This window comes from Eucyclogobius newberryi, unplaced genomic scaffold (genome assembly GCF_026437365.1).
Source record: "Eucyclogobius newberryi isolate DKJ021-1_F unplaced genomic scaffold, fEucNew1.0.hap1 SCAF_11, whole genome shotgun sequence".
Taxonomy (NCBI): domain Eukaryota; kingdom Metazoa; phylum Chordata; class Actinopteri; order Gobiiformes; family Gobiidae; genus Eucyclogobius; species Eucyclogobius newberryi.
In genome coordinates this window covers 38,059,325-38,086,658 of record NW_027315735.1, presented here as the reverse complement: position 1 = coordinate 38,086,658, position 27,334 = coordinate 38,059,325, and the positions used below count along the sequence as shown (strand labels likewise).

At 48.7% G+C, this 27,334-nt stretch overlaps 1 protein-coding gene across 1 annotated transcript in view; it reads left to right on the top strand.

Annotated features, from left to right (window-relative positions):
• Positions 1–1,620: 1,620 nt before the first annotated feature.
• Positions 1,621–27,334, top strand: part of LOC140346530 (haloacid dehalogenase-like hydrolase domain-containing 5) — an 85,774-nt gene continuing 60,060 nt past the window's right edge. Inside the window, exons 1-3 of the mRNA XM_072432644.1 lie at positions 1,621–1,791; positions 6,367–6,558; positions 8,808–8,920. Of these exons, the coding sequence (XP_072288745.1) occupies positions 1,621–1,791; positions 6,367–6,558; positions 8,808–8,920 (476 nt within the window). The remainder of the gene's footprint in view (positions 1,792–6,366; positions 6,559–8,807; positions 8,921–27,334) is intronic.

The following is a 27,334-nucleotide window of genomic DNA, read 5'->3' as shown; positions in this document are numbered from 1 at the left end:
ACATGTGTGTAAAAGTACATGTAAAAGTACTACATGTGTGTAAAAGTACTACATGTGTGTAAAAGTACTACATGTGTGTAAAAGTACATGTAAAAGTACTACATGTGTGTAAAAGTACTACATGTGTGTAAAAGTACATGTAAAAGTACTACATGTGTGTAAAAGTACTACATGTGTGTAGTAAAGACTTTATTCTTGTTAGACTGGAGCATTCCATGGAGTCCATTGTTCTTGCCCTGGTTTATTCTTCATGTTCTTCATGTTCAGACTCGTGCATATTTCACCCTGAACATGGATGAAAGTCACACATGGGGTCATAGGTCACACATGGGACATAGACACCATCGGCTCGGCCCCAACTCCAATAAAATGGAGCTTATGGATCCACACGGCCCGGCGCCCCGGGGCCGCGCCCCCAGAGCCGCGCCCCCAGGGGAAGAACAATAGACTTCAGCATTCCATGGAATGAACATTCCATTCCATGGCTCGAGCCTAACAAGAATAAAGTCTCTACTACACACATGTAGTACTTGTACACACATGTAGTACTTGTACACACATGTAGTACTTGTACACACATGTAGTACTTTTACACAAGAATGCAGACACTCGCAATGGCTTCAGCTGAAAAAGAATAAAGTCTAAAGAATTAAGAAAATTCTTTAAACTTTAATCTTTAAAGTCTCTTTAGGCCTGGAGCGTGAAGGAGGTATGGAGGTATGACCCCCAAACTGGAGGTATGACCCCCAAACTGGAGGAATGACCCCCAAACTGGAGGTATGACCCCCAAACTGGAGGTATGACCCCCAAACTGGAGGTATGACCCCCAAACTGGAGGAATGACCCTCAAACTGGAGGAATGACCCCCAAACTGGAGGTATGACCCCCAAACTGGAGGTATGACCCCCAAACTGGAGGAATGACCCCCAAACTGGAGGTATGACCCCCAAACTGGAGGAATGACCCCCAAACTGGAGGAATGACCCTCAAACTGGAGGTATGACCCCCAAACTGGAGGTATGACCCCCAAACTGGAGGAATGACCCTCAAACTGGAGGAATGACCCCCAAACTGGAGGTATGACCCCCAAACTGGAGGAATGACCCCCAAACTGGAGGAATGACCCCCAAACTGGAGGTATGACCCCCAAACTGGAGGAATGACCCCCAAACTGGAGGAATGACCCCCAAACTGGAGGTATGACCCCCAAACTGGAGGAATGACCCCCAAACTGGAGGTATGACCCCCAAACTGGAGGAATGACCCCCAAACTGGAGGAATGACCCCCAAACTGGAGGTATGACCCCCAAACTGGAGGAATGACCCCCAAACTGGAGGTATGACCCCCAAACTGGAGGAATGACCCCCAAACTGGAGGAATGACCCCCAAACTGGAGGAATGACTTGACGTGTGTATACAATTTTAATTTAATTTCTTTTTTCTTTTGTAAAAACAGCTCTTAATCTTTGTCTTGGTTAAATTTGGTCAAATCTCATAATCACAGATGAAACAACATCAATGACCAAAACAAAGGAACAAACAAAGACATGAAATACATTTAAGTTTATTTCAGAGTAAAAGTCCGAGGTTTGTGTCAGATTCCAGAGACTAACGAGTTAATGAAGAACCTCACTAACGAGTTAATGAAGAACCTCACTAACGAGTTAATGAAGAACCTCACCGGTCCTGTTCCCCAGACGCACCAGAGGCACGAGACGCACCAGACGCACCAGACGCACCAGACCCTGGACCAGGACCAGGACCAGGAGTCAGACCTGAAGAAGACCAGTGCAGCTCTAATCCACAGGAACCGGACTAGACCTTCACCTGGTTTGGACCTGGTTCAGGACTAGACCTTAACCTGGTTTGGACCTGGTTCAGGACTAGACCTTCACCTGGTTTGGACCTGGTTCAGGACTAGACCTTTACCTGGTTTGGACCTGGTTCAGGACTAGACCTTAACCTGGTTTGGACCTGGTTCAGGACTAGACCTTAACCTGGTTTGGACCTGGTTCAGGACTAGACCTTCACCTGGTTTGGACCTGGTTCAGGACTAGACCTTCACCTGGTTCAGGATGTGGTCTGGAGCAGGACGTCACTTTTTCAGACGCATGTCACACAAAGTTCCTCAGGTTTGATTTATAATTTATATTTGATGATTAATTCCTTCCTTGAACTCCTGCTGTTCTCCTCTGGTTCTAATCTTGGTTCTGCTCTGGTTCTAATCTTGGTTCTCCTCTGGTTCTAATCTTGGTTCTCCTCTGGTTCTAATCTTGGTTCTGCTCTGGTTCAAGTCTTGGTTCTGCTCTGGTTCTAATCTTGGTTCTGCTCTGGTTCAAGTCTTGGTTCTCCTCTGGTTCTAATCTTGGTTCTGCTCTGGTTCTAGTCTTGGTTCTGCTCTGTTTCTAGTCTTGGTTCTCCTCTGGTTCTAGTCTTGGTTCTGCTCTGGTTCTAGTCTTCCTTCTGCTCTGGTTCTAGTCTTGGTTCTCCTCTGGTTCTAGTCTTGGTTCTCCTCTGGTTCTAGTCTTGGTTCTCCTCTGGTTCTAGTCTTGGTTCTGCTCTGGTTCTAGTCTTGGTTCTGCTCTGGTTCTAGTCTTGGTTCTCCTCTGGTTCTAGTCTTGGTTCTGCTCTGGTTCTAGTCTTGGTTCTCCTCTGGTTCTAGTATTGGTTCTCCTCTGGTTCTAATCTTGGTTCTCCTCTGTTTCTAGTCTTGGTTCTCCTCTGGTTCTAGTCTTGGTTCTGCTCTGGTTCTAGTCTTCCTTCTGCTCTGGTTCTAGTCTTGGTTCTGCTCTGGTTCAAGTCTTGGTTCTCCTCTGGTTCTAGTCTTGGTTCTCCTCTGGTTCTAATCTTGGTTCTGCTCTGGTTCTAGTCTTGGTTCTGCTCTGGTTCTAGTCTTGGTTCTGCTCTGGTTCTAGTCTTGGTTCTGCTCTGGTTCTAGTCTTGGTCCTCCTCTGGTTCTAATCTTGGTTCTGCTCTGGTTCTAGTCTTGGTTCTCCTCTGGTTCTAGTCTTGGTTCTGCTCTGGTTCTAGTCTTGGTTCTGCTCTGGTTGTAGTCTTGGTTCTGCTCTGGTTCTAGTCTTGGTTCTCCTCTGTTTCTAGTCTTGGTTCTGCTCTGGTTCTAGTCTTGGTTCTGCTCTGGTTCTAGTCTTGGTTCTCCTCTGGTTCTAGTCTTGGTTCTCCTCTGGTTCTAATCTTGGTTCTCCTCTGTTTCTAGTCTTGGTTCTGCTCTGGTTCTAGTCTTGGTTCTGCTCTGGTTCTAGTCTTGGTTCTCCTCTGGTTCTAGTCTTGGTTCTGCTCTGGTTCTAGTCTTGGTTCTGCTCTGGTTCTAGTCTTGGTTCTGCTCTGGTTCTAATCTTGGTTCTGCTCTGGTTCTAGTCTTGGTTCTCCTCTGGTTCTAATCTTGGTTCTGCTCTGGTTCTAGTCTTGGTTCTGCTCTGGTTCTAGTCTTGGTTCTCCTCTGTTTCTAGTCTTGGTTCTCCTCTGGTTCTAGTCTTGGTTCTGCTCTGGTTCTAGTCTTCCTTCTGCTCTGGTTCTAGTCTTGGTTCTGCTCTGGTTCTAGTCTTGGTTCTCCTCTGGTTCTAGTCTTGGTTCTCCTCTGGTTCTAGTCTTGGTTCTCCTCTGGTTCTAGTCTTGGTTCTGCTCTGGTTCTAGTCTTGGTTCTGCTCTGGTTCTAGTCTTGGTTCTGCTCTGGTTCTAGTCTTGGTTCTCCTCTGGTTCTAGTATTGGTTCTCCTCTGGTTCTAATCTTGGTTCTCCTCTGTTTCTAGTCTTGGTTCTCCTCTGGTTCTAGTCTTGGTTCTGCTCTGGTTCTAGTCTTGGTTCTGCTCTGGTTCTAGTCTTCCTTCTGCTCTGGTTCTAGTCTTGGTTCTGCTCTGGTTCAAGTCTTGGTTCTCCTCTGGTTCTAGTCTTGGTTCTCCTCTGGTTCTAGTCTTGGTTCTGCTCTGGTTCTAGTCTTGGTTCTGCTCTGGTTCTAGTCTTGGTTCTGCTCTGGTTCTAGTCTTGGTTCTCCTCTGGTTCTAGTCTTGGTCCTCCTCTGGTTCTAATCTTGGTTCTGCTCTGGTTCTAGTCTTGGTTCTCCTCTGGTTCTAGTCTTGGTTCTGCTCTGGTTCTAGTCTTGGTTCTGCTCTGGTTCTAGTCTTGGTTCTGCTCTGGTTGTAGTCTTGGTTCTGCTCTGGTTCTAGTCTTGGTTCTCCTCTGTTTCTAGTCTTGGTTCTGCTCTGGTTCTAGTCTTGGTTCTGCTCTGGTTCTAGTCTTGGTTCTCCTCTGGTTCTAGTCTTGGTTCTCCTCTGGTTCTAATCTTGGTTCTCCTCTGTTTCTAGTCTTGGTTCTGCTCTGGTTCTAGTCTTGGTTCTGCTCTGGTTCTAGTCTTGGTTCTCCTCTGGTTCTAGTCTTGGTTCTCCTCTGGTTCTAATCTTGGTTCTGCTCTGGTTCTAGTCTTGGTTCTGCTCTGGTTCTAGTCTTGGTTCTGCTCTGGTTCTAGTCTTGGTTTTCCTCTGGTTCTAGTCTTGGTCCTCCTCTGGTTCTAATCTTGGTTCTGCTCTGGTTCTAGTCTTGGTTCTCCTCTGGTTCTAGTCTTGGTTCTGCTCTGGTTCTAGTCTTGGTTCTGCTCTGGTTCTAGTCTTGGTTCCGCTCTGGTTCTAGTCTTGGTTCTGCTCTGGTTCTAGTCTTGGTTCCGCTCTGGTTCTAATCTTGGTTCTGCTCTGGTTCTAATCTTGGTTCTGCTCTGGTTCTAGTCTTGGTTCTGCTCTGGTTCTAGTCTTGGTTTTGCTCTGGTTCTAGTCTTTGTTCTGCTCTGGTTCTAGTCTTGGTTTTGCTCTGGTTCTAGTCTTGGTTCTGCTCTGGTTCTAGTCTTGGTTCTGCTCTGGTTCTAGTCTTGGTTCTGCTCTGGTTGTAGTCTTGGTTCTGCTCTAGTTCTAGTCTTGGTTCTGCTCTGGTTGTAGTCTTGGTTCTGCTCTGGTTCTAGTCTTGGTTCTCCTCTGTTTCTAGTCTTGGTTCTCCTCTGGTTCTAGTCTTGGTTCTGCTCTGGTTCTAGTCTTGGTTCTCCTCTGGTTCTAGTCTTGGTTCTCCTCTGGTTCTAATCTTGGTTCTCCTCTGTTTCTAGTCTTGGTTCTCCTCTGGTTCTAGTCTTGGTTCTGCTCTGGTTCTAGTCTTGGTTCTGCTCTGGTTCTAGTCTTCCTTCTGCTCTGGTTCAAGTCTTGGTTCTCCTCTGGTTCTAGTCTTGGTTCTCCTCTGGTTCTAATCTTGGTTCTGCTCTGGTTCTAGTCTTGGTTCTGCTCTGGTTCTAGTCTTGGTTCTCCTCTGGTTCTAGTCTTGGTCCTCCTCTGGTTCTAATCTTGGTTCTGCTCTGGTTCTAGTCTTGGTTCTGCTCTGGTTCTAGTCTTGGTTCTGCTCTGGTTCTAGTCTTGGTTCTGCTCTGGTTCTAGTCTTGGTTCCGCTCTGGTTCTAATCTTGGTTCTGCTCTGGTTCTAATCTTGGTTCCGCTCTGGTTCTAGTCTTGGTTTTGCTCTGGTTCTAGTCTTGGTTCTGCTCTGGTTCTAGTCTTGGTTCTGCTCTGGTTCTAGTCTTGGTTCTGCTCTGGTTCTAGTCTTGGTTCTGCTCTGGTTGTAGTCTTGGTTCTGCTCTGGTTCTAGTCTTGGTTCTCCTCTGTTTCTAGTCTTGGTTCTCCTCTGGTTCTAGTCTTGGTTCTGCTCTGGTTCTAGTCTTGGTTCTACTCTGGTTCTAGTCTTGGTTCTGCTCTGGTTCTAGTCTTGGTTCTCCTCTGGTTCTACTCTTGGTTCTCCTCTGTTTCTAGTCTTGGTTCTACTCTGGTTCTAGTCTTGGTTCTGCTCTGGTTCTAGTCTTGGTTCTGCTCTGGTTCTAGTCTTCCTTCTGCTCTGGTTCTAGTCTTGGTTCTGCTCTGGTTCAAGTCTTGGTTCTCCTCTGGTTCTAGTCTTGGTTCTCCTCTGGTTCTAATCTTGGTTCTGTTCTGGTTCTAGTCTTGGTTCTGCTCTGGTTCTATTCTTGGTTCTGCTCTGGTTCTAGTCTTGGTTCTCCTCTGGTTCTAGTCTTGGTCCTCCTCTGGTTCTAATCTTGGTTCTGCTCTGGTTCTAGTCTTGGTTCTCCTCTGGTTCTAGTCTTGGTTCTGCTCTGGTTCTAGTCTTGGTTCTGCTCTGGTTCTAGTCTTGGTTCTGCTCTGGTTCTTGTCTTGGTTCTGCTCTGGTTCTAGTCTTGGTTCTGCTCTGGTTCTAGTCTTGGTTCTCCTCTGGTTCTAGTCTTGGTCCTCCTCTGGTTCTAGTCTTGGTTCTGCTCTGGTTCTAGTCTTGGTTCTGCTCTGGTTCTAGTCTTGGTTCTGCTCTGGTTCTAGTCTTGGTTCTGCTCTGGTTCTAGGCCGGTCTTCTTCTGGACGTGGACGGAGTCTTGGTCCGAGGTCGGTCTGTGGTTCCGGCCGCATGTCGCGCCTTTAAAAAGCTCCAGCGCCCAAACAAGGACTTCCTGCTTCCTGTGGTGTTTGTGACCAACGCAGGAAGTTGTCATCGAGAGCAGAGAGCCAATCAGCTGTCAGATCTACTGCACACTCAGGTGAGAGCCAATCAGCTGTCAGATCTACTGCACACTCAGGTGAGAGCCAATCAGCTGTCAGATCTACTGCACACTCAGGTGAGAGCCAATCAGCTGTCAGATCTACTGCACACTCAGGTGAGAGCCAATCAGCTGTCAGATCTACTGCACACTCAGGTGAGAGCCAATCAGCTGTCAGATCTACTGCACACTCAGGTGGGAGCCAATCAGCTGTCAGATCTACTGCACACTCAGGTGAGAGCCAATCAGCTGTCAGATCTACTGCACACTCAGGTGAGAGCCAATCAGCTGTCAGATCTACTGCACACTCAGGTGGGAGCCAATCAGCTGTCAGATCTACTGCACACTCAGGTGAGAGCCAATCAGCTGTCAGATCTACTGCACACTCAGGTGGGAGCCAATCAGCTGTCAGATCTACTGCACACTCAGGTGAGAGCCAATCAGCTGTCAGATCTACTGCACACTCAGGTGAGAGCCAATCAGCTGTCAGATCTACTGCACACTCAGGTGGGAGCCAATCAGCTGTCAGATCTACTGCACACTCAGGTGAGAGCCAATCAGCTGTCAGATCTACTGCACACTCAGGTGGGAGCCAATCAGCTGTCAGATCTACTGCACACTCAGGTGAGAGCCAATCAGCTGTCAGATCTACTGCACACTCAGGTGAGAGCCAATCAGCTGTCAGATCTACTGCACACTCAGGTGGGAGCCAATCAGCTGTCAGATCTACTGCACACTCAGGTGAGAGCCAATCAGCTGTCAGATCTACTGCACACTCAGGTGGGAGCCAATCAGCTGTCAGATCTACTGCACACTCAGGTGAGAGCCAATCAGCTGTCAGATCTACTGCACACTCAGGTGAGAGCCAATCAGCTGTCAGATCTACTGCACACTCAGGTGAGAGCCAATCAGCTGTCAGATCTACTGCACACTCAGGTGAGAGCCAATCAGCTGTCAGATCTACTGCACACTCAGGTGGGAGCCAATCAGCTGTCAGATCTACTGCACACTCAGGTGGGAGCCAATCAGCTGTCAGATCTACTGCACACTCAGGTGAGAGCCAATCAGCTGTCAGTTCTACTGCACACTCAGGTGAGAGCCAATCAGCTGTCAGATCTACTGCACACTCAGGTGAGAGCCAATCAGCTGTCAGTTCTACTGCACACTCAGGTGAGAGCCAATCAGCTGTCAGATCTACTGCACACTCAGGTGAGAGCCAATCAGCTGTCAGATCTACTGCACACTCAGGTGAGAGCCAATCAGCTGTCAGATCTACTGCACACTCAGGTGGGAGCCAATCAGCTGTCAGATCTACTGCACACTCAGGTGGGAGCCAATCAGCTGTCAGATCTACTGCACACTCAGGTGAGAGCCAATCAGCTGTCAGTTCTACTGCACACTCAGGTGAGAGCCAATCAGCTGTCAGATCTACTGCACACTCAGGTGAGAGCCAATCAGCTGTCAGTTCTACTGCACACTCAGGTGAGAGCCAATCAGCTGTCAGATCTACTGCACACTCAGGTGACACGCTCGGTCCCTACACTACATTTTGTGTTTGCATTAATCTGACCCCTTCTCTTCTCTGATTGGCTCTTGAACCCTCTCTTGTCTGTGATTGGCTCTTGAACCCTCTCTTCTCTGATTGGCTCTTGAACCCTCTCTTCTCTGATTGGCTCTTGAACCCTCTCTTCTCTGATTGGCTCTTGAACCCTCTCTTCTCTGATTGGCTCTTGAACCCTCTCTTGTCTGTGATTGGCTCTTGAACCCTCTCTTCTCTGATTGGCTCTTGAACCCTCTTTTCTCTGATTGGCTCTTGAACCCTCTCTTCTCTGATTGGCTCTTGAACCCTCTCTTGTCTGTGATTGGCTCTTGAACCCTCTCTTGTCTGTGATTGGCTCTTGAACCCTCTCTTGTCTGTGATTGGCTCTTGAACCCTCTCTTGTCTGTGATTGGCTCATGAACCCTCTCTTGTCTGTGATTGGCTCATGAACCCTCTCTTGTCTGTGATTGGCTCTTGAACCCTCTCTTGTCTGTGATTGGCTCTTGAACCCTCTCTTGTCTGTGATTGGCTCTTGAACCCTCTCTTCTCTGTGATTGGCTCATGAACCCTCTCTTGTCTGTGATTGGCTCATGAACCCTCTCTTGTCTGTGATTGGCTCTTGAACCCTCTCTTGTCTGTGATTGGCTCTTGAACCCTCTCTTGTCTGTGATTGGCTCTTGAACCCTCTCTTCTCTGTGATTGGCTGCAGGTGCATCCGGAGCAGGTGGTCCTGTCGTACAGTCCTCTGTCGATGATGAAGAGTCTTCACCACAGAGTCGTTTTGGTTTCAGGACAAGGACCAATAAGAGACATCGCTCACAGGTACCTTCAAAATAAAACACAGAGCTCGCTCAAAAGTACCTTCAAAATAAAACAAAGAGACATCGCTCACAGGTACCTTCAAAATAAAACACAGAGCTCGCTCAAAAGTACCTTCAAAATAAAACAAAGAGAACTCGCTCACAAGTACCTTCAAAATAAAACACAGAGCTCGCTCACAGGTACCTTCAAAATAAAACACAGAGAGGTCGCTCACTGGTTTGGACCTGGTTTAGTCCTGGTTTGGACCTGGTTTAGACCTGGTTTAGTCCTGGTTTAGTCCTGGTTTGGACCTGGTTTAGTCCTGGTTTGGACCTGGTTTAGACCTGGTTTAGTCCTGGTTTAGACCTGGTTTGGACCTGGTTTGGACCTGGTTTAGACCTGGTTTAGTCCTGGTTTGGACCTGGTTTGGACCTGGTTTAGTCCTGGTTCAGTCCTGGTTTGGTCCTGGTTTGGACCTGGTTTGGACCTGGTTTAGACCTGGTTTAGACCTGGTTTAGTCCTAGTTTAGTCCTAGTTTGGTCCTGGTTTAGTCCTGGTTTGGACCTGGATTGGACCTGGTTTGGACCTGGTTTGGACCTGGATTGGACCTGGTTTGGACCTGGTTTGGACCTGGTTTAGTCCTGGTTTGGACCTGGTTTGGACCTGGTTTAGACCTGGTATGGACCTGGTTTAGTCCTAGTTTAGTCCTGGTTTGGTCCTGGTTTGGACCTGGTTTGGACCTGGTTTGGACCTGGTTTGGACCTGGTTTGGACCTGGTTTGGACCTTGTTTAGTCCTAGTTTAGTCCTGGTTTGGACCTGGTTTGGACCTTGTTTAGACCTTGTTTAGTCCTAGTTTAGTCCTAGTTTGGTCCTGGTTTAGTCCTGGTTTAGACCTGGTTTGGACCTGGTTTGGACCTGGTTTGGACCTGGTTTGGACCTGGTTTAGACCTGGTTTAGTCCTGGTTTGGACCTGGTTTAGACCTGGTTTGGACCTGGTTTGGACCTGGTTTAGACCTGGTTTAGTCCTGGTTTGGACCTGGTTTAGACCTGGTTTAGTCCTGGTTTGGACCTGGTTTGGACCTGGTTTGGACCTGGTTTGGACCTGGTTTGGACCTGGTTTGGACCTTGTTTAGTCCTGGTTTAGTCCTAGTTTGGTCCTGGTTTGGACCTGGATTGGACCTGGTTTAGACCTGGTTTTGACCTGGTTTAGTCCTGGTTTGGACCTTGTTTAGACCTTGTTTAGTCCTAGTTTAGTCCTAGTTTGGTCCTGGTTTAGTCCTGGTTTAGACCTGGTATGGACCTGGTTTGGACCTGGTTTAGTCCTGGTTTGGACCTGGTTTGGACCTGGTTTAGTCCTGGTTTGGACCTGGTTTGGACCTGGTTTGGACCTGGTTTAGTCCTAGTTTAGTCCTAGTTTGGTCATGGTTTGGACCTGGTTTGGACCTGGTTTAGTCCTGGTTTGGACCTGGTTTAGACCTGGTTTGGACCTGGTTTAGTCCTGGTTTAGACCTGGTTTGGACCTGGTTTAGACCTGGTTTAGTCCTGGTTTGGACCTGGTTTGGACCTGGTTTAGACCTGGTTTGGACCTGGTTTAGTCCTGGTTTGGACCTGGTTTGGACCTGGTTTGGACCTGGTTTGGACCTGGTTTAGACCTGGTTTGGTCCTGGTTTGGACCTGGTTTGGACCTGGTTTGGACCTTGTTTGGACCTGGTTTGGACCTGGTTTAGTCCTGGTTTGGACCTGGTTTGGACCTGGTTTAGACCTGGTTTAGACCTGGTTTGGACCTGGTTTGGACCTGGTTTAGACCTGGTTTGGACCTGGTTTGGACCTGGTTTAGACCTGGTTTGGTCCTGGTTTGGACCTGGTTTAGACCTGGTTTAGACCTGGTTTTGTCCTGGTTTAGTCCTAGTTTGGTCCTGGTTTGGACCTGGTTTGGACCTGGTTTGGACCTTGTTTAGTCCTAGTTTAGTCCTAGTTTAGTCCTAGTTTGGTCCTGGTTTGGACCTGGTTTGGACCTGGTTTGGACCTTGTTTAGTCCTAGTTTAGTCCTGGTTTGGACCTGGTTTGGACCTGGATTGGACCTGGTTTAGACCTGGTTTGGACCTGGTTTAGTCCTGGTTTGGACCTGGTTTGGACCTTGTTTAGACCTTGTTTAGTCCTAGTTTAGTCCTGGTTTGGACCTGGTTTAGTCCTGGTATGGACCTGGTTTGGACCTTGTTTAGTCCTAGTTTGGTCCTGGTTTGGACCTGGTTTGGACCTGGTTTAGTCCTGGTTTGGACCTGGTTTGGACCTGGTTTGGACCTGGTTTGGACCTGGTTTAGTCCTAGTTTAGTCCTAGTTTGGTCATGGTTTGGACCTGGTTTGGACCTGGTTTAGACCTGGTTTGGACCTGGTTTGGACCTGGTTTGGACCTAGTTTAGTCCTGGTTTAGTCCTGGTTTGGACCTGGTTTGGACCTGGTTTAGTCCTAGTTTAGTCCTAGTTTGGTCATGGTTTGGACCTGGTTTGGACCTGGTTTAGTCCTGGTTTAGTCCTGGTTTAGTCCTGGTTTGGACCTTGTTTAGTCGTAGTTTAGTCCTGGTTTAGTCCTGGTTTGGACCTGGTTTGGACCTGGTTTGGACCTGGTTTAGACCTGGTTTGGACCTGGTTTGGACCTGGTTTAGTCCTGGTTTGGACCTGGTTTGGACCTGGTTTGGACCTGGTTTGGACCTGGTTTGGACCTTGTTTGGACCTTGTTTAGTCCTAGTTTAGTCCTGGTTTGGACCTGGTTTGGACCTGGTTTAGTCCTGGTTTAGTCCTAGTTTGGTCCTGGTTTAGTCCTGGTTTAGACCTGGTTTGGACCTGGTTTGGACCTGGTTTAGTCCTGGTTTGGACCTGGTTTGGACCTGGTTTGGACCTGGATTGGACCTGGTTTGGACCTGGTTTGGACCTTGTTTAGTCCTGGTTTGGACCTGGTTTGGACCTGGTTTAGTCCTGGTTTGGACCTGATTTGGACCTGGTTTGGACCTGGTTTGGACCTTGTTTAGTCCTAGTTTAGTCCTGGTTTGGACCTGGATTGGACCTGGTTTAGACCTGGTTTGGACCTAGTTTGGTCATGGTTTGGACCTGGTTTGGACCTGGTTTAGTCCTGGTTTAGTCCTGGTTTAGTCCTGGTTTGGACCTTGTTTAGTCCTAGTTTAGTCCTGGTTTAGTCCTGGTTTGGACCTGGTTTGGACCTGGTTTAGACCTGGTTTGGACCTGGTTTGGACCTGGTTTAGTCCTGGTTTGGACCTGGTTTGGACCTGGTTTGGACCTGGTTTGGACCTGGTTTGGACCTTGTTTGGACCTTGTTTAGTCCTAGTTTAGTCCTGGTTTGGACCTGGTTTGGACCTGGTTTAGTCCTGGTTTGGACCTGGTTTGGACCTTGTTTGGACCTGGTTTAGTCCTAGTTTAGTCCTGGTTTGGACCTGGTTTGGACCTGGTTTAGACCTGGTTTGGACCTGGTTTGGACCTGGTTTAGTCCTAGTTTAGTCCTGGTTTGGACCTGGTTTGGACCTGGTTTGGACCTGGTTTGGACCTGGTTTGGACCTGGTTTAGTCCTAGTTTAGTCCTGGTTTGGACCTGGTTTGGACCTGGTTTGGACCTGGTTTGGACCTGGTTTGGACCTTGTTTAGTCCTAGTTTAGTCCTGGTTTGGACCTGGTTTGGACCTGGATTGGACCTGGTTTAGACCTGGTTTTGACCTGGTTTAGTCCTAGTTTGGTCCTGGTTTAGTCCTGGTTTAGACCTGGTTTGGACCTGGTTTGGACCTGGTTTAGTCCTGGTTTGGACCTGGTTTAGACCTGGTTTAGTCCTGGTTTGGACCTGGTTTGGACCTGGTTTAGACCTGGTTTAGACCTGGTTTAGTCCTGGTTTGGACCTTGTTTAGTCCTAGTTTAGTCCTGGTTTAGTCCTGGTTTGGACCTGGTTTGGACCTGGTTTGGACCTGGTTTGGACCTGGTTTAGTCCTGGTTTGGACCTGGTTTGGACCTGGTTTGGACCTGGTTTAGACCTGGTTTAGTCCTGGTTTGGACCTGGTTTGGACCTGGTTTAGTCCTGGTTTGGACCTGGTTTAGACCTGGTTTGGACCTGGATTGGACCTGGTTTGGACCTGGTTTGGACCTGGTTTGGACCTGGTTTGGACCTTGTTTAGTCCTAGTTTAGTCCTAGTTTGGTCCTGGTTTAGTCCTGGTTTAGACCTGGATTGGACCTGGTTTGGACCTGGTTTAGACCTGGTATGGACCTGGTTTGGACCTGGTTTGGACCTGGTTTGGACCTGGTTTGGACCTGGTTTAGTCCTGGTTTGGACCTGGTTTGGACCTGGTTTAGTCCTGGTTTGGACCTGGTTTGGACCTGGTTTGGACCTGGTTTAGTCCTGGTTTGGACCTGGTTTGGACCTGGTTTGGACCTGGTTTAGTCCTGGTTTGGACCTGGTTTGGACCTGGTTTAGACCTGGTTTGGACCTGGTTTGGACCTGGTTTAGATCTGGTTTGGACCTGGTTTGGACCTGGTTTAGTCCTGGTTTAGTCCTGGTTTAGTCCTGGTTTAGTCCTGGTTTAGACCTGGTTTGGACCTGGTTTGGACCTGGTTTAGACCTGGTTTGGACCTGGTTTGGACCTGGTTTGGACCTGGTTTAGTCCTGGTTTAGTCCTAGTTTGGACCTGGTTTAGTCCTGGTTTGGACCTGGTTTGGACCTGGTTTAGTCCTGGTTTGGACCTTGTTTAGTCCTAGTTTAGTCCTGGTTTGGACCTTGTTTAGTCCTGGTTTAGACCTGGTTTGGACCTGGTTTGGTCCTGGTTTAGTCCTGGTTTAGTCCTGGTTTAGTCCTGGTTTAGTCCTGGTTTGGACCTGGTTTGGACCTGGTTTAGTCCTGGTTTGGACCTTGTTTAGTCCTAGTTTAGTCCTGGTTTGGACCTTGTTTAGTCCTGGTTTAGTCCTGGTTTAGTCCTGGTTTAGTCCTGGTTTGGACCTGGTTTGGACCTGGTTTGGACCTTGTTTAGACCTTGTTTAGTCCTAGTTTAGTCCTGGTTTGGACCTGGTTTAGTCCTGGTTTGGACCTGGATTGGACCTGGTTTGGACCTTGTTTAGTCCTAGTTTAGTCCTAGTTTGGTCCTGGTTTAGTCCTGGTTTAGACCTGGTATGGACCTGGTTTGGACCTTGTTTAGTCCTAGTTTGGTCCTGGTTTGGACCTGGTTTGGACCTGGTTTGGACCTGGTTTAGTCCTAGTTTAGTCCTAGTTTGGTCATGGTTTGGACCTGGTTTGGACCTGGTTTAGTCCTGGTTTGGACCTGGTTTAGACCTGGTTTGGACCTGGTTTGGACCTGGTTTGGACCTAGTTTAGTCCTGGTTTAGTCCTGGTTTGGACCTGGTTTAGACCTGGTTTAGACCTGGTTTAGTCCTGGTTTGGACCTTGTTTAGTCCTAGTTTAGTCCTGGTTTAGTCCTGGTTTGGACCTGGTTTGGACCTGGTTTGGACCTGGTTTAGACCTGGTTTGGACCTGGTTTGGACCTGGTTTAGTCCTGGTTTGGACCTGGTTTGGACCTGGTTTGGACCTGGTTTGGACCTTGTTTAGTCCTAGTTTGGTCCTGGTTTGGACCTGGTTTGGACCTGGTTTGGACCTGGTTTAGACCTGGTTTGGACCTGGTTTGGACCTGGTTTAGACCTGGTTTGGACCTGGATTGGACCTGGTTTGGACCTGGTTTGGACCTTGTTTAGTCCTAGTTTAGTCCTAGTTTGGTCCTGGTTTAGTCCTGGTTTAGACCTGGTTTGGACCTGGTTTGGACCTGGTTTGGACCTTGTTTAGTCCTAGTTTAGTCCTGGTTTGGACCTGGTTTAGTCCTGGTTTGGACCTTGTTTAGTCCTAGTTTAGTCCTAGTTTAGTCCTGGTTTAGACCTGGTATGGACCTGGTTTGGACCTGGTTTGGACCTGGTTTGGACCTGGTTTGGACCTGGTTTAGTCCTGGTTTGGACCTGGTTTGGACCTGGTTTGGACCTGGTTTAGTCCTAGTTTGGTCCTGGTTTGGACCTGGTTTGGACCTGGTTTAGTCCTGGTTTGGACCTGGTTTGGACCTGGTTTAGACCTGGTTTGGACCTGGTTTGGACCTGGTTTAGACCTGGTTTGGACCTGGTTTGGACCTGGTTTGGACCTAGTTTAGTCCTAGTTTGGTCCTGGTTTGGACCTGGTTTGGACCTGGTTTAGTCCTGGTTTGGACCTGGTTTGGACCTGGTTTGGACCTGGTTTGGACCTGGTTTGGACCTGGTTTAGACCTGGTTTGGACCTGGTTTGGACCTTGTTTGGACCTTGTTTAGTCCTAGTTTAGTCCTGGTTTGGACCTGGTTTGGACCTGGTTTAGTCCTAGTTTGGTCCTGGTTTGGACCTGGTTTGGACCTGGTTTAGTCCTGGTTTGGACCTGGTTTGGACCTGGTTTAGACCTGGTTTGGACCTGGTTTGGACCTGGTTTAGACCTGGTTTGGACCTGGTTTGGACCTGGTTTAGACCTCGTTTGGACCTGGTTTGGACCTGGTTTGGACCTAGTTTAGTCCTAGTTTAGACCTGGTTTAGTCCTGGTTTAGTCCTGGTTTGGACCTGGTTTAGTCCTGGTTTGGACCTGGTTTGGACCTGGTTTAGACCTTGTTTGGACCTGGTTTGGACCTGTTTTGGACCTGGTTTAGACCTGGTTTAGTTCTGGTTTGGACCTGGTTTGGACCTGGTTTTGACCTGGTTTAGTCCTGGTTTGGACCTGGTTTGGACCTGGTTTGGACCTTGTTTGGACCTTGTTTAGTCCTGGTTTGGACCTGGTTTAGTCCTAGTTTAGTCCTGGTTTGGACCTGGTTTGGACCTGGTTTAGTCCTGGTTTGGACCTGGTTTGGACCTGGTTTGGACCTGGTTTAGTCCTGGTTTGGAGCTGGTTTGGACCTGGTTTAGACCTGGTTTGGACCTGGTTTGGACCTGGTTTGGACCTAGTTTAGTCCTAGTTTAGTCCTGGTTTGGACCTGGTTTGGACCTGGTTTAGTCCTGGTTTGGACCTGGTTTGGACCTGGTTTAGACCTGGTTTGGACCTGGTTTGGACCTGGTTTGGACCTAGTTTAGTCCTAGTTTGGTCCTGGTTTAGACCTGGTTTGGACCTGGTATGGACCTGGTTTAGACCTGGTTTGGACCTGGTTTGGACCTGGTTTGGACCTGGTTTAGTCCTAGTTTAGTCCTAGTTTGGTCCTGGTTTAGACCTGGTTTGGACCTGGTTTAGTCCTAGTTTAGTCCTAGTTTGGTCCTGGTTTAGTCCTGGTTTGGACCTGGTTTGGACCTGGTTTGGACCTGGTTTGGACCTGGTTTAGTCCTGGTTTGGACCTGGTTTGGACCTGGTTTAGACCTGGTTTGGACCTGGTTTGGACCTGGTTTGGACCATGTTTGGACCTGGTTTAGACCTGGTTTGGACCTGGTTTGGACCTGGTTTGGACCTGGTTTAGACCTGGTTTGGACCTGGTTTGGACCTTGTTTGGACCTTGTTTAGTCCTAGTTTAGTCCTGGTTTGGACCTGGTTTGGACCTGGTTTAGTCCTAGTTTGGTCCTGGTTTGGACCTGGTTTGGACCTGGTTTAGTCCTGGTTTGGACCTGGTTTGGACCTGGTTTAGACCTGGTTTGGACCTGGTTTGGACCTGGTTTAGACCTGGTTTGGACCTGGTTTGGACCTGGTTTGGACCTGGTTTAGTCCTAGTTTGGTCCTGGTTTGGACCTGGTTTAGTCCTGGTTTAGACCTGGTTTGGACCTGGTTTAGACCTGGTTTGGACCTGGTTTGGACCTGGTTTGGACCTGGTTTAGTCCTAGTTTGGTCCTGGTTTGGACCTGGTTTAGTCCTGGTTTGGACCTGGTTTGGACCTGGTTTAGACCTGGTTTGGACCTGGTTTGGACCTGGTTTGGACCTAGTTTAGTCCTAGTTTGGTCCTGGTTTAGACCTGGTTTGGACCTGGTATGGACCTGGTTTGGACCTGGTTTGGACCTGGTTTAGACCTGGTTTGGACCTGGTTTGGACCTGGTTTGGACCTGGTTTAGTCCTGGTTTGGACCTGGTTTGGACCTGGTTTAGACCTGGTTTGGACCTGGTTTAGTCCTAGTTTAGTCCTAGTTTGGTCCTGGTTTAGTCCTGGTTTGGACCTGGTTTGGACCTGGTTTGGACCTGGTTTGGACCTGGTTTAGTCCTGGTTTGGACCTGGTTTGGACCTGGTTTAGACCTGGTTTAGTCCTGGTTTAGACCTGGTTTAGACCTGGTTTGGACCTGGTTTGGACCTGGTTTGGACCTGGTTTAGACCTTGTTTGGACCTTGTTTAGTCCTAGTTTAGTCCTGGTTTGGACCTGGTTTGGACCTGGTTTAGTCCTAGTTTGGTCCTGGTTTGGACCTGGTTTGGACCTGGTTTAGTCCTGGTTTGGACCTGGTTTGGACCTGGTTTAGTCCTGGTTTGGACCTGGTTTGGACCTGGTTTAGTCCTGGTTTGGACCTGGTTTGGACCTGGTTTGGACCTGGTTTAGACCTGGTTTAGTCCTGGTTTGGACCTGGTTTGGACCTGGTTTAGACCTGGTTTGGACCTGGTTTGGACCTTGTTTGGACCTTGTTTAGTCCTAGTTTAGTCCTGGTTTAGTCCTGGTTTGGACCTGGTTTGGACCTGGTTTAGACCTGGTTTGGACCTGGTTTGGACCTGGTTTAGACCTGGTTTGGACCTGGTTTGGACCTGGTTTAGACCTCGTTTGGACCTGGTTTGGACCTGGTTTGGACCTAGTTTAGTCCTAGTTTAGACCTGGTTTAGTCCTGGTTTAGTCCTGGTTTGGACCTGGTTTAGTCCTGGTTTGGACCTGGTTTGGACCTGGTTTAGACCTTGTTTGGACCTGGTTTGGACCTGTTTTGGACCTGGTTTAGACCTGGTTTAGTCCTGGTTTGGACCTTGTTTAGTCCTAGTTTAGTCCTGGTTTAGTTCTGGTTTGGACCTGGTTTGGACCTGGTTTTGACCTGGTTTAGTCCTGGTTTGGACCTGGTTTGGACCTGGTTTGGACCTTGTTTGGACCTTGTTTAGTCCTAGTTTAGTCCTGGTTTGGTCCTGGTTTAGTCCTAGTTTAGTCCTGGTTTGGACCTGGTTTGGACCTGGTTTAGTCCTGGTTTGGACCTGGTTTGGACCTGGTTTGGACCTGGTTTGGACCTGGTTTGGACCTGGTTTAGACCTGGTTTGGACCTGGTTTGGACCTGGTTTGGACCTAGTTTAGTCCTAGTTTAGTCCTGGTTTGGACCTGGTTTGGACCTGGTTTAGTCCTGGTTTGGACCTGGTTTGGACCTGGTTTAGACCTGGTTTGGACCTGGTTTGGACCTGGTTTGGACCTAGTTTAGTCCTAGTTTGGTCCTGGTTTAGACCTGGTTTGGACCTGGTATGGACCTGGTTTAGACCTGGTTTGGACCTGGTTTGGACCTGGTTTGGACCTGGTTTAGTCCTAGTTTAGTCCTAGTTTGGTCCTGGTTTAGACCTGGTTTGGACCTGGTTTAGTCCTAGTTTAGTCCTAGTTTGGTCCTGGTTTAGTCCTGGTTTGGACCTGGTTTGGACCTGGTTTGGACCTGGTTTGGACCTGGTTTAGTCCTGGTTTGGACCTGGTTTGGACCTGGTTTAGACCTGGTTTGGACCTGGTTTGGACCTGGTTTGGACCATGTTTGGACCTGGTTTAGACCTGGTTTGGACCTGGTTTGGACCTGGTTTGGACCTGGTTTAGACCTGGTTTGGACCTGGTTTGGACCTTGTTTGGACCTTGTTTAGTCCTAGTTTAGTCCTGGTTTGGACCTGGTTTGGACCTGGTTTAGTCCTAGTTTGGTCCTGGTTTGGACCTGGTTTGGACCTGGTTTAGTCCTGGTTTGGACCTGGTTTGGACCTGGTTTAGACCTGGTTTGGACCTGGTTTGGACCTGGTTTAGACCTGGTTTGGACCTGGTTTGGACCTGGTTTGGACCTGGTTTAGTCCTAGTTTGGTCCTGGTTTGGACCTGGTTTAGTCCTGGTTTAGACCTGGTTTGGACCTGGTTTAGACCTGGTTTGGACCTGGTTTGGACCTGGTTTGGACCTGGTTTAGTCCTAGTTTGGTCCTGGTTTGGACCTGGTTTAGTCCTGGTTTGGACCTGGTTTGGACCTGGTTTAGACCTGGTTTGGACCTGGTTTGGACCTGGTTTGGACCTAGTTTAGTCCTAGTTTGGTCCTGGTTTAGACCTGGTTTGGACCTGGTATGGACCTGGTTTGGACCTGGTTTGGACCTGGTTTAGACCTGGTTTGGACCTGGTTTGGACCTGGTTTAGACCTGGTTTGGACCTGGTTTAGTCCTAGTTTAGTCCTAGTTTGGTCCTGGTTTAGTCCTGGTTTGGACCTGGTTTGGACCTGGTTTGGACCTGGTTTGGACCTGGTTTAGTCCTGGTTTGGACCTGGTTTGGACCTGGTTTAGACCTGGTTTGGACCTGGTTTGGACCTGGTTTGGACCATGTTTGGACCTGGTTTAGACCTGGTTTGGACCTGGTTTGGACCTGGTTTGGACCTGGTTTAGACCTGGTTTGGACCTGGTTTGGACCTTGTTTGGACCTTGTTTAGTCCTAGTTTAGTCCTGGTTTGGACCTGGTTTGGACCTGGTTTAGTCCTAGTTTGGTCCTGGTTTGGACCTGGTTTGGACCTGGTTTAGTCCTGGTTTGGACCTGGTTTGGACCTGGTTTAGTCCTGGTTTGGACCTGGTTTGGACCTGGTTTAGTCCTGGTTTGGACCTGGTTTGGACCTGGTTTAGACCTGGTTTGGACCTGGTTTGGACCTGGTTTAGACCTGGTTTGGACCTTGTTTAGTCCTAGTTTAGTCCTGGTTTGGACCTGGTTTGGACCTGGTTTAGACCTGGTTTAGTCCTGGTTTGGACCTTGTTTAGTCCTAGTTTAGTCCTGGTTTAGTCCTGGTTTGAACCTGGTTTGGACCTGGTTTGGACCTGGTTTGGACCTTGTTTGGACCTTGTTTAGTCCTGGTTTAGTCCTGGTTTAGTCCTGGTTTGGACCTGGTTTAGTCCTGGTTTGGACCTGGTTTAGACCTTGTTTGGACCTGGTTTGGACCTGGTTTGGACCTGGTTTTGACCTGGTTTAGTCCTGGTTTTGACCTGGTTTAGTCTTGGTTTGGACCTGGTTTAGTCCTAGTTTAGTCCTAGTTTGGTCCTGGTTTAGTCCTAGTTTAGTCCTGGTTTGGACCTGGTTTGGACCTGGTTTAGTCCTGGTTTGGACCTGGTTTGGACCTGGTTTGGACCTTGTTTAGTCCTGGTTTCGACCTGGTTTGGACCTGGTTTGGACCTGGTTTAGTCCTGGTTTAGTCCTGGTTTAGACCTGGTTTAGTCCTGGTTTGGACCTGGTTTGGACCTGGTTTAGTCCTGGTTTGGACCTGGTTTGGACCTGGTTTAGACCTGGTTTGGACCTGGTTTGGACCTGGTTTAGATCTGGTTTGGACCTGGTTTGGACCTGGTTTAGTCCTGGTTTAGTCCTGGTTTAGTCCTGGTTTAGACCTGGTTTGGACCTGGTTTAGTCCTGGTTTGGACCTGGTTTGGTCCTGGTTTAGTCCTGGTTTAGTCCTGGTTTAGTCCTAGTTTGGACCTGGTTTAGTCCTGGTTTGGACCTGGTTTGGTCCTGGTTTAGTCCTGGTTTAGTCCTGGTTTAGTCCTGGTTTGGACCTGGTTTGGACCTGGTTTAGTCCTGGTTTGGACCTTGTTTAGTCCTAGTTTAGTCCTGGTTTGGACCTTGTTTAGTCCTGGTTTAGTCCTGGTTTAGTCCTGGTTTAGTCCTGGTTTGGACCTGGTTTAGTCCTGGTTTGGACCTGGATTGGACCTGGTTTGGACCTTGTTTAGTCCTAGTTTAGTCCTAGTTTGGTCCTGGTTTAGTCCTGGTTTAGACCTGGTTTAGACCTGGTTTGGACCTGGTTTGGACCTTGTTTAGACCTTGTTTAGTCCTAGTTTAGTCCTGGTTTGGACCTGGTTTAGTCCTGGTTTGGACCTGGATTGGACCTGGTTTGGACCTTGTTTAGTCCTAGTTTAGTCCTAGTTTGGTCCTGGTTTAGACCTGGATTGGACCTGGTTTGGACCTGGTTTGGACCTGGTTTGGACCTGGTTTGGACCTTGTTTAGTCCTAGTTTAGTCCTGGTTTGGACCTGGTTTAGTCCTGGTTTGGACCTGGATTGGACCTGGTTTGGACCTGGTTTGGACCTTGTTTAGTCCTAGTTTAGTCCTAGTTTGGTCCTGGTTTAGTCCTGGTTTAGACCTGGTTTGGACCTGGTTTAGACCTGGTTTGGACCTGGTTTGGACCTGGTTTGGACCTGGTTTAGTCCTGGTTTGGACCTGGTTTGGACCTGGTTTAGACCTGGTTTGGACCTGGTTTGGACCTGGTTTGGACCTGGTTTGGACCTGGTTTAGTCCTGGTTTGGACCTGGTTTGGACCTGGTTTAGACCTGGTTTGGACCTGGTTTGGACCTGGTTTGGACCTGGTTTGGACCTGGTTTAGACCTGGTTTGGACCTGGTTTGGACCTGGTTTGGACCTGGTTTAGACCTGGTTTGGACCTGGTTTGGACCTTGTTTGGACCTTGTTTAGTCCTAGTTTAGTCCTGGTTTGGACCTGGTTTGGACCTGGTTTAGTCCTAGTTTGGTCCTGGTTTGGACCTGGTTTGGACCTGGTTTAGTCCTGGTTTGGACCTGGTTTGGACCTGGTTTAGACCTGGTTTGGACCTGGTTTGGACCTGGTTTGGACCTAGTTTAGTCCTAGTTTGGTCCTGGTTTGGACCTGGTTTGGACCTGGTTTAGTCCTGGTTTGGACCTGGTTTGGACCTGGTTTAGTCCTAGTTTGGTCCTGGTTTGGACCTGGTTTGGACCTGGTTTAGTCCTGGTTTGGACCTGGTTTAGACCTGGTTTGGACCTGGTTTGGACCTGGTTTGGACCTAGTTTAGTCCTAGTTTGGTCCTGGTTTGGACCTGGTTTGGACCTGGTTTAGTCCTGGTTTGGACCTGGTTTAGACCTCGTTTGGACCTGGTTTGGACCTGGTTTGGACCTAGTTTAGTCCTAGTTTAGACCTGGTTTGGACCTGGTTTAGACCTGGTTTGGACCTGGTTTGGACCTGGTTTAGTCCTGGTTTGGACCTGGTTTAGTCCTGGTTTGGACCTGGTTTGGACCTGGTTTAGACCTTGTTTGGACCTGGTTTGGACCTGGTTTGGACCTGGTTTAGACCTGGTTTAGTCCTGGTTTGGACCTTGTTTAGTCCTAGTTTAGTCCTGGTTTAGTCCTGGTTTGGACCTGGTTTTGGACCTGGTTTGGACCTTGTTTGGACCTTGTTTAGTCCTAGTTTAGTCCTGGTTTGGACCTGGTTTTGACCTGGTTTAGTCCTGGTTTGGACCTGGTTTGGACCTGGTTTGGACCTTGTTTGGACCTTGTTTAGTCCTAGTTTAGTCCTGGTTTGGTCCTGGTTTAGTCCTAGTTTAGTCCTGGTTTGGACCTGGTTTGGACCTGGTTTAGTCCTGGTTTCGACCTGGTTTGGACCTGGTTTGGACCTGGTTTAGTCCTGGTTTGGAGCTGGTTTGGACCTGGTTTGGACCTGGTTTGGACCTGGTTTAGACCTGGTTTGGACCTGGTTTGGACCTGGTTTAGACCTGGTTTGGACCTGGTTTGGACCTGGTTTGGACCTAGTTTAGTCCTAGTTTAGTCCTGGTTTGGACCTGGTTTGGACCTGGTTTAGTCCTGGTTTGGACCTGGTTTGGACCTGGTTTAGACCTGGTTTGGACCTGGTTTGGACCTGGTTTGGACCTAGTTTAGTCCTAGTTTGGTCCTGGTTTAGACCTGGTTTGGACCTGGTATGGACCTGGTTTGGACCTGGTTTAGACCTGGTTTAGACCTGGTTTGGACCTGGTTTGGACCTGGTTTGGACCTGGTTTAGTCCTGGTTTAGTCCTAGTTTGGACCTGGTTTAGTCCTGGTTTGGACCTGGTTTGGTCCTGGTTTAGTCCTGGTTTAGTCCTGGTTTAGTCCTGGTTTAGTCCTGGTTTGGACCTGGTTTGGACCTGGTTTAGTCCTGGTTTGGACCTTGTTTAGTCCTAGTTTAGTCCTGGTTTGGACCTGGTTTAGTCCTGGTTTGGACCTTGTTTAGTCCTAGTTTAGTCCTGGTTTGGACCTGGTTTAGTCCTCACCACATGTTGTCCACATGGGACTGTTGTGGTGAAGAAGGAGCTGAGTCGAAAGACAAAGCTCTACGTTCTGACCTCACCTTTGGTCATGAGCTTTAATGACCCAAAGGACAAGATCGCGGGTTCAAGTGGTCGAGATGAGTTTCCTCAGGTGGCTGGACGTCCCACCGTGAAGAGGCCCCGGAGAAGACCCAGGACACGCTGGAGGGACTATGTCTCTGGCCTAGGAACGCTTCTGCATCCCCGGAGGAGCTGGAGCTAAAGTGACACACTGTTACCATGGTTACAGCTGTGACAGTGTGTTACCATGGCTACAGCTGTGACAGTGTGTTACCATGGCTACAGTGTGACAGTGTGTTACCATGGCTACAGCTGTGACAGTGTGTTACCATGGCTACAGCTGTGACAGTGTGTTACCATGGTTACAGCTGTGACAGTGTATTACCATGGCTACAGCTGTGACAGTGTGTTACCATGGCTACAGCTGTGACAGTGTGTTACCATGGTTACAGCTGTGACAGTGTGTTACCATGGCTACAGCTGTGACAGTGTGTTACCATGGCTACAGTGTGACAGTGTGTTACCATGGCTACAGCTGTGACAGTGTGTTACCATGGCTACAGCTGTGACAGTGTGTTACCATGGTTACAGCTGTGACAGTGTGTTACCATGGCTACAGCTGTGACAGTGTGTTACCATGGCTACAGCTGTGACAGTGTGTTACCATGGTTACAGCTGTGACAGTGTGTTACCATGGCTACAGCTGTGACAGTGTGTTACCATGGCTACAGTGTGACAGTGTGTTACCATGGCTACAGCTGTGACAGTGTGTTACCATGGCTACAGCTGTGACAGTGTGTTACCATGGTTACAGCTGTGACAGTGTGTTACCATGGCTACAGCTGTGACAGTGTGTTACCATGACTACAGCTGTGACAGTGTGTTACCATGGCTACAGCTGTGACAGTGTGTTACCATGGTTACAGCTGTGACAGTGTGTTACCATGGCTACAGCTGTGACAGTGTGTTACCATGACTACAGCTGTGACAGTGTGTTACCATGGCTACAGCTGTGACAGTGTGTTACCATGGTTACAGCTGTGACAGTGTGTTGCCATGACTACAGCTGTGACAGTGTGTTACCATGGCTACAGCTGTGACAGTGTGTTACCATGGTTACAGCTGTGACAGTGTGTTACCATGGCTACAGCGTGTTACCATGGCTACAGCTGTGACAGTGTGTTACCATGACTACAGCTGTGACAGTGTGTTACCATGGTTACAGCTGTGACAGTGTGTTACCAGGGCTACAGCTGTGACAGTGTGTTACCATGGTTACAGCTGTGACAGTGTGTTACCATGGCTACAGCTGTGACAGTGTGTTACCATGGTTACAGCTGTGACAGTGTGTTACCATGGCTACAGCTGTGACAGTGTGTTACCATGGCTACAGCTGTGACAGTGTGTTACCATGGCTACAGCTGTGACAGTGTGTTACCATGACTACAGCTGTGACAGTGTTACCATGACTACAGCTGTGACAGTGTGTTACCATGGCTACAGCTGTGACAGTGTGTTACCATGGCTACAGCTGTGACAGTGTGTTACCATGGCTACAGCTGTGACAGTGTGTTACCATGGTTACAGCTGTGACAGTGTGTTACCATGACTACAGCTGTGACAGTGTGTTACCATGACTACAGCTGTGACAGTGTGTTACCATGGCTACAGTGTGACAGTGTGTTACCATGGTTACAGCTGTGACAGTGTTACCATGGCTACAGCTGTGACAGTTTGTTACCATGGCTACAGTGTGACAGTGTGTTACCATGGCTACAGCTGTGACAGTGTGTTACCATGGCTACAGCTGTGACAGTGTTACCATGGCTACAGCTGTGACAGTGTGTTACCATGGTTACAGCTGTGACAGTGTGTTACCATGGTTACAGCTGTGACAGTGTGTTACAATGACTACAGCTGTGACAGTGTGTTACCATGGTTACAGCTGTGACAGTGTGTTACCATGGCTACAGCTGTGACAGTGTGTTACCATGGCTACAGCTGTGACAGTGTGTTACCATGGCTACAGCTGTGACAGTGTGTTACCATGACTACAGCTGTGACAGTGTGTTACCATGGTTACAGCTGTGACAGTGTGTTACCATGGCTACAGTGTGACAGTGTGTTACCATGGCTACAGCTGTGACAGTGTGTTACCATGACTACAGCTGTGACAGTGTTACCATGGCTACAGCTGTGACAGTGTGTTACCATGGTTACAGCTGTGACAGTGTGTGGTTACAGCTGTGACAGTGTGTTACCATGACTACAGCTGTGACAGTGTGTTACCATGGTTACAGCTGTGACAGTGTGTTACCATGACTACAGCTGTGACAGTGTGTTACCATGGTTACAGCTGTGACAGTGTGTTACCATGACTACAGCTGTGACAGTGTGTTACCATGACTACAGCTGTGACAGTGTGTTACCATGGCTACAGCTGTGACAGTGTGTTACCATGGTTACAGCTGTGACAGTGTGTTGCCATGACTACAGCTGTGACAGTGTGTTACCATGGCTACAGTGTGACAGTGTGTTACCATGGTTACAGCGGTGACAGTGTGTTACCATGGCTACAGCTGTGACAGTGTGTTACCATGGTTACAGCTGTGACAGTGTGTTACCATGGCTACAGCGTGTTACCATGGCTACAGCTGTGACAGTGTGTTACCATGACTACAGCTGTGACAGTGTGTTTCCATGGCTACAGCTGTGACAGTGTGTTACCATGGTTACAGCTGTGACAGTGTGTTACCATGGCTACAGCGTGTTACCATGGCTACAGCTGTGACAGTGTGTTACCATGGCTACAGCTGTGACAGTGTGTTACCATGGCTACAGCTGTGACAGTGTGTTACCATGGTTACAGCTGTGACAGTGTGTTACCATGGTTACAGCTGTGACAGTGTGTTACCATGACTACAGCTGTGACAGTGTGTTACCATGGTTACAGCTGTGACAGTGTGTTACCATGGCTACAGCTTGTTACCATGGCTACAGCTGTGACAGTGTGTTACCATGGTTACAGCTGTGACAGTGTGTTACCATGACTACAGCTGTGACAGTGTGTTACCATGGCTACAGCTGTGACAGTGTTACCATGGCTACAGCTGTGACAGTGTGTTACCATGGCTACAGTGTGACAGTGTGTTACCATGGCTACAGCTGTGACAGTGTGTTACCATGGCTACAGCTGTGACAGTGTGTTACCATGGCTACAGCTGTGACAGTGTGTTACCATGGCTACAGCTGTGACAGTGTGTTACCATGGCTACAGCTGTGACAGTGTTACCATGGCTACAGCTGTGACAGTGTGTTACCATGGTTACAGCTGTGACAGTGTGTTACCATGGTTACAGCTGTGACAGTGTGTTACCATGACTACAGCTGTGACAGTGTGTTACCATGGCTACAGTGTGACAGTGTGTTACCATGACTACAGCTGTGACAGTGTGTTACCATGGCTACAGCTGTGACAGTGTGTTACCATGACTACAGCTGTGACAGTGTGTTACCATGACTACAGCTGTGACATTGTGTTACCATGGCTACAGTGTGACAGTGTGTTACCATGACTACAGCTGTGACAGTGTGTTACCATGGTTACAGCTGTGACAGTGTGTTACCATGGCTACAGCTGTGACAGTGTGTTACCATGGCTACAGCTGTGACAGTGTGTTACCATGGCTACAGTGTGACAGTGTGTTACCATGGCTACAGCTGTGACAGTGTGTTACCATGGCTACAGCTGTGACAGTGTGTTACCATGACTACAGCTGTGACAGTGTGTTACCATGGCTACAGCTGTGACAGTGTTACCATGGTTACAGCTGTGACAGTGTGTTACCATGGTTACAGCTGTGACAGTGTGTTACCATGACTACAGCTGTGACAGTGTGTTACCATGGTTACAGCTGTGACAGTGTGTTGCCATGGCTACAGCGTGTTACCATGGCTACAGCTGTGACAGTGTGTTACCATGGCTACAGCGTGTTACCATGGCTACAGCTGTGACAGTGTGTTACCATGGTTACAGCTGTGACAGTGTGTTACCATGGCTACAGCTGTGACAGTGTGTTACCATGGCTACAGCTGTGACAGTATGTTACCATGGCTACAGCTGTGACAGTGTGTTACCATGACTACAGCTGTGACAGTGTGTTACCAT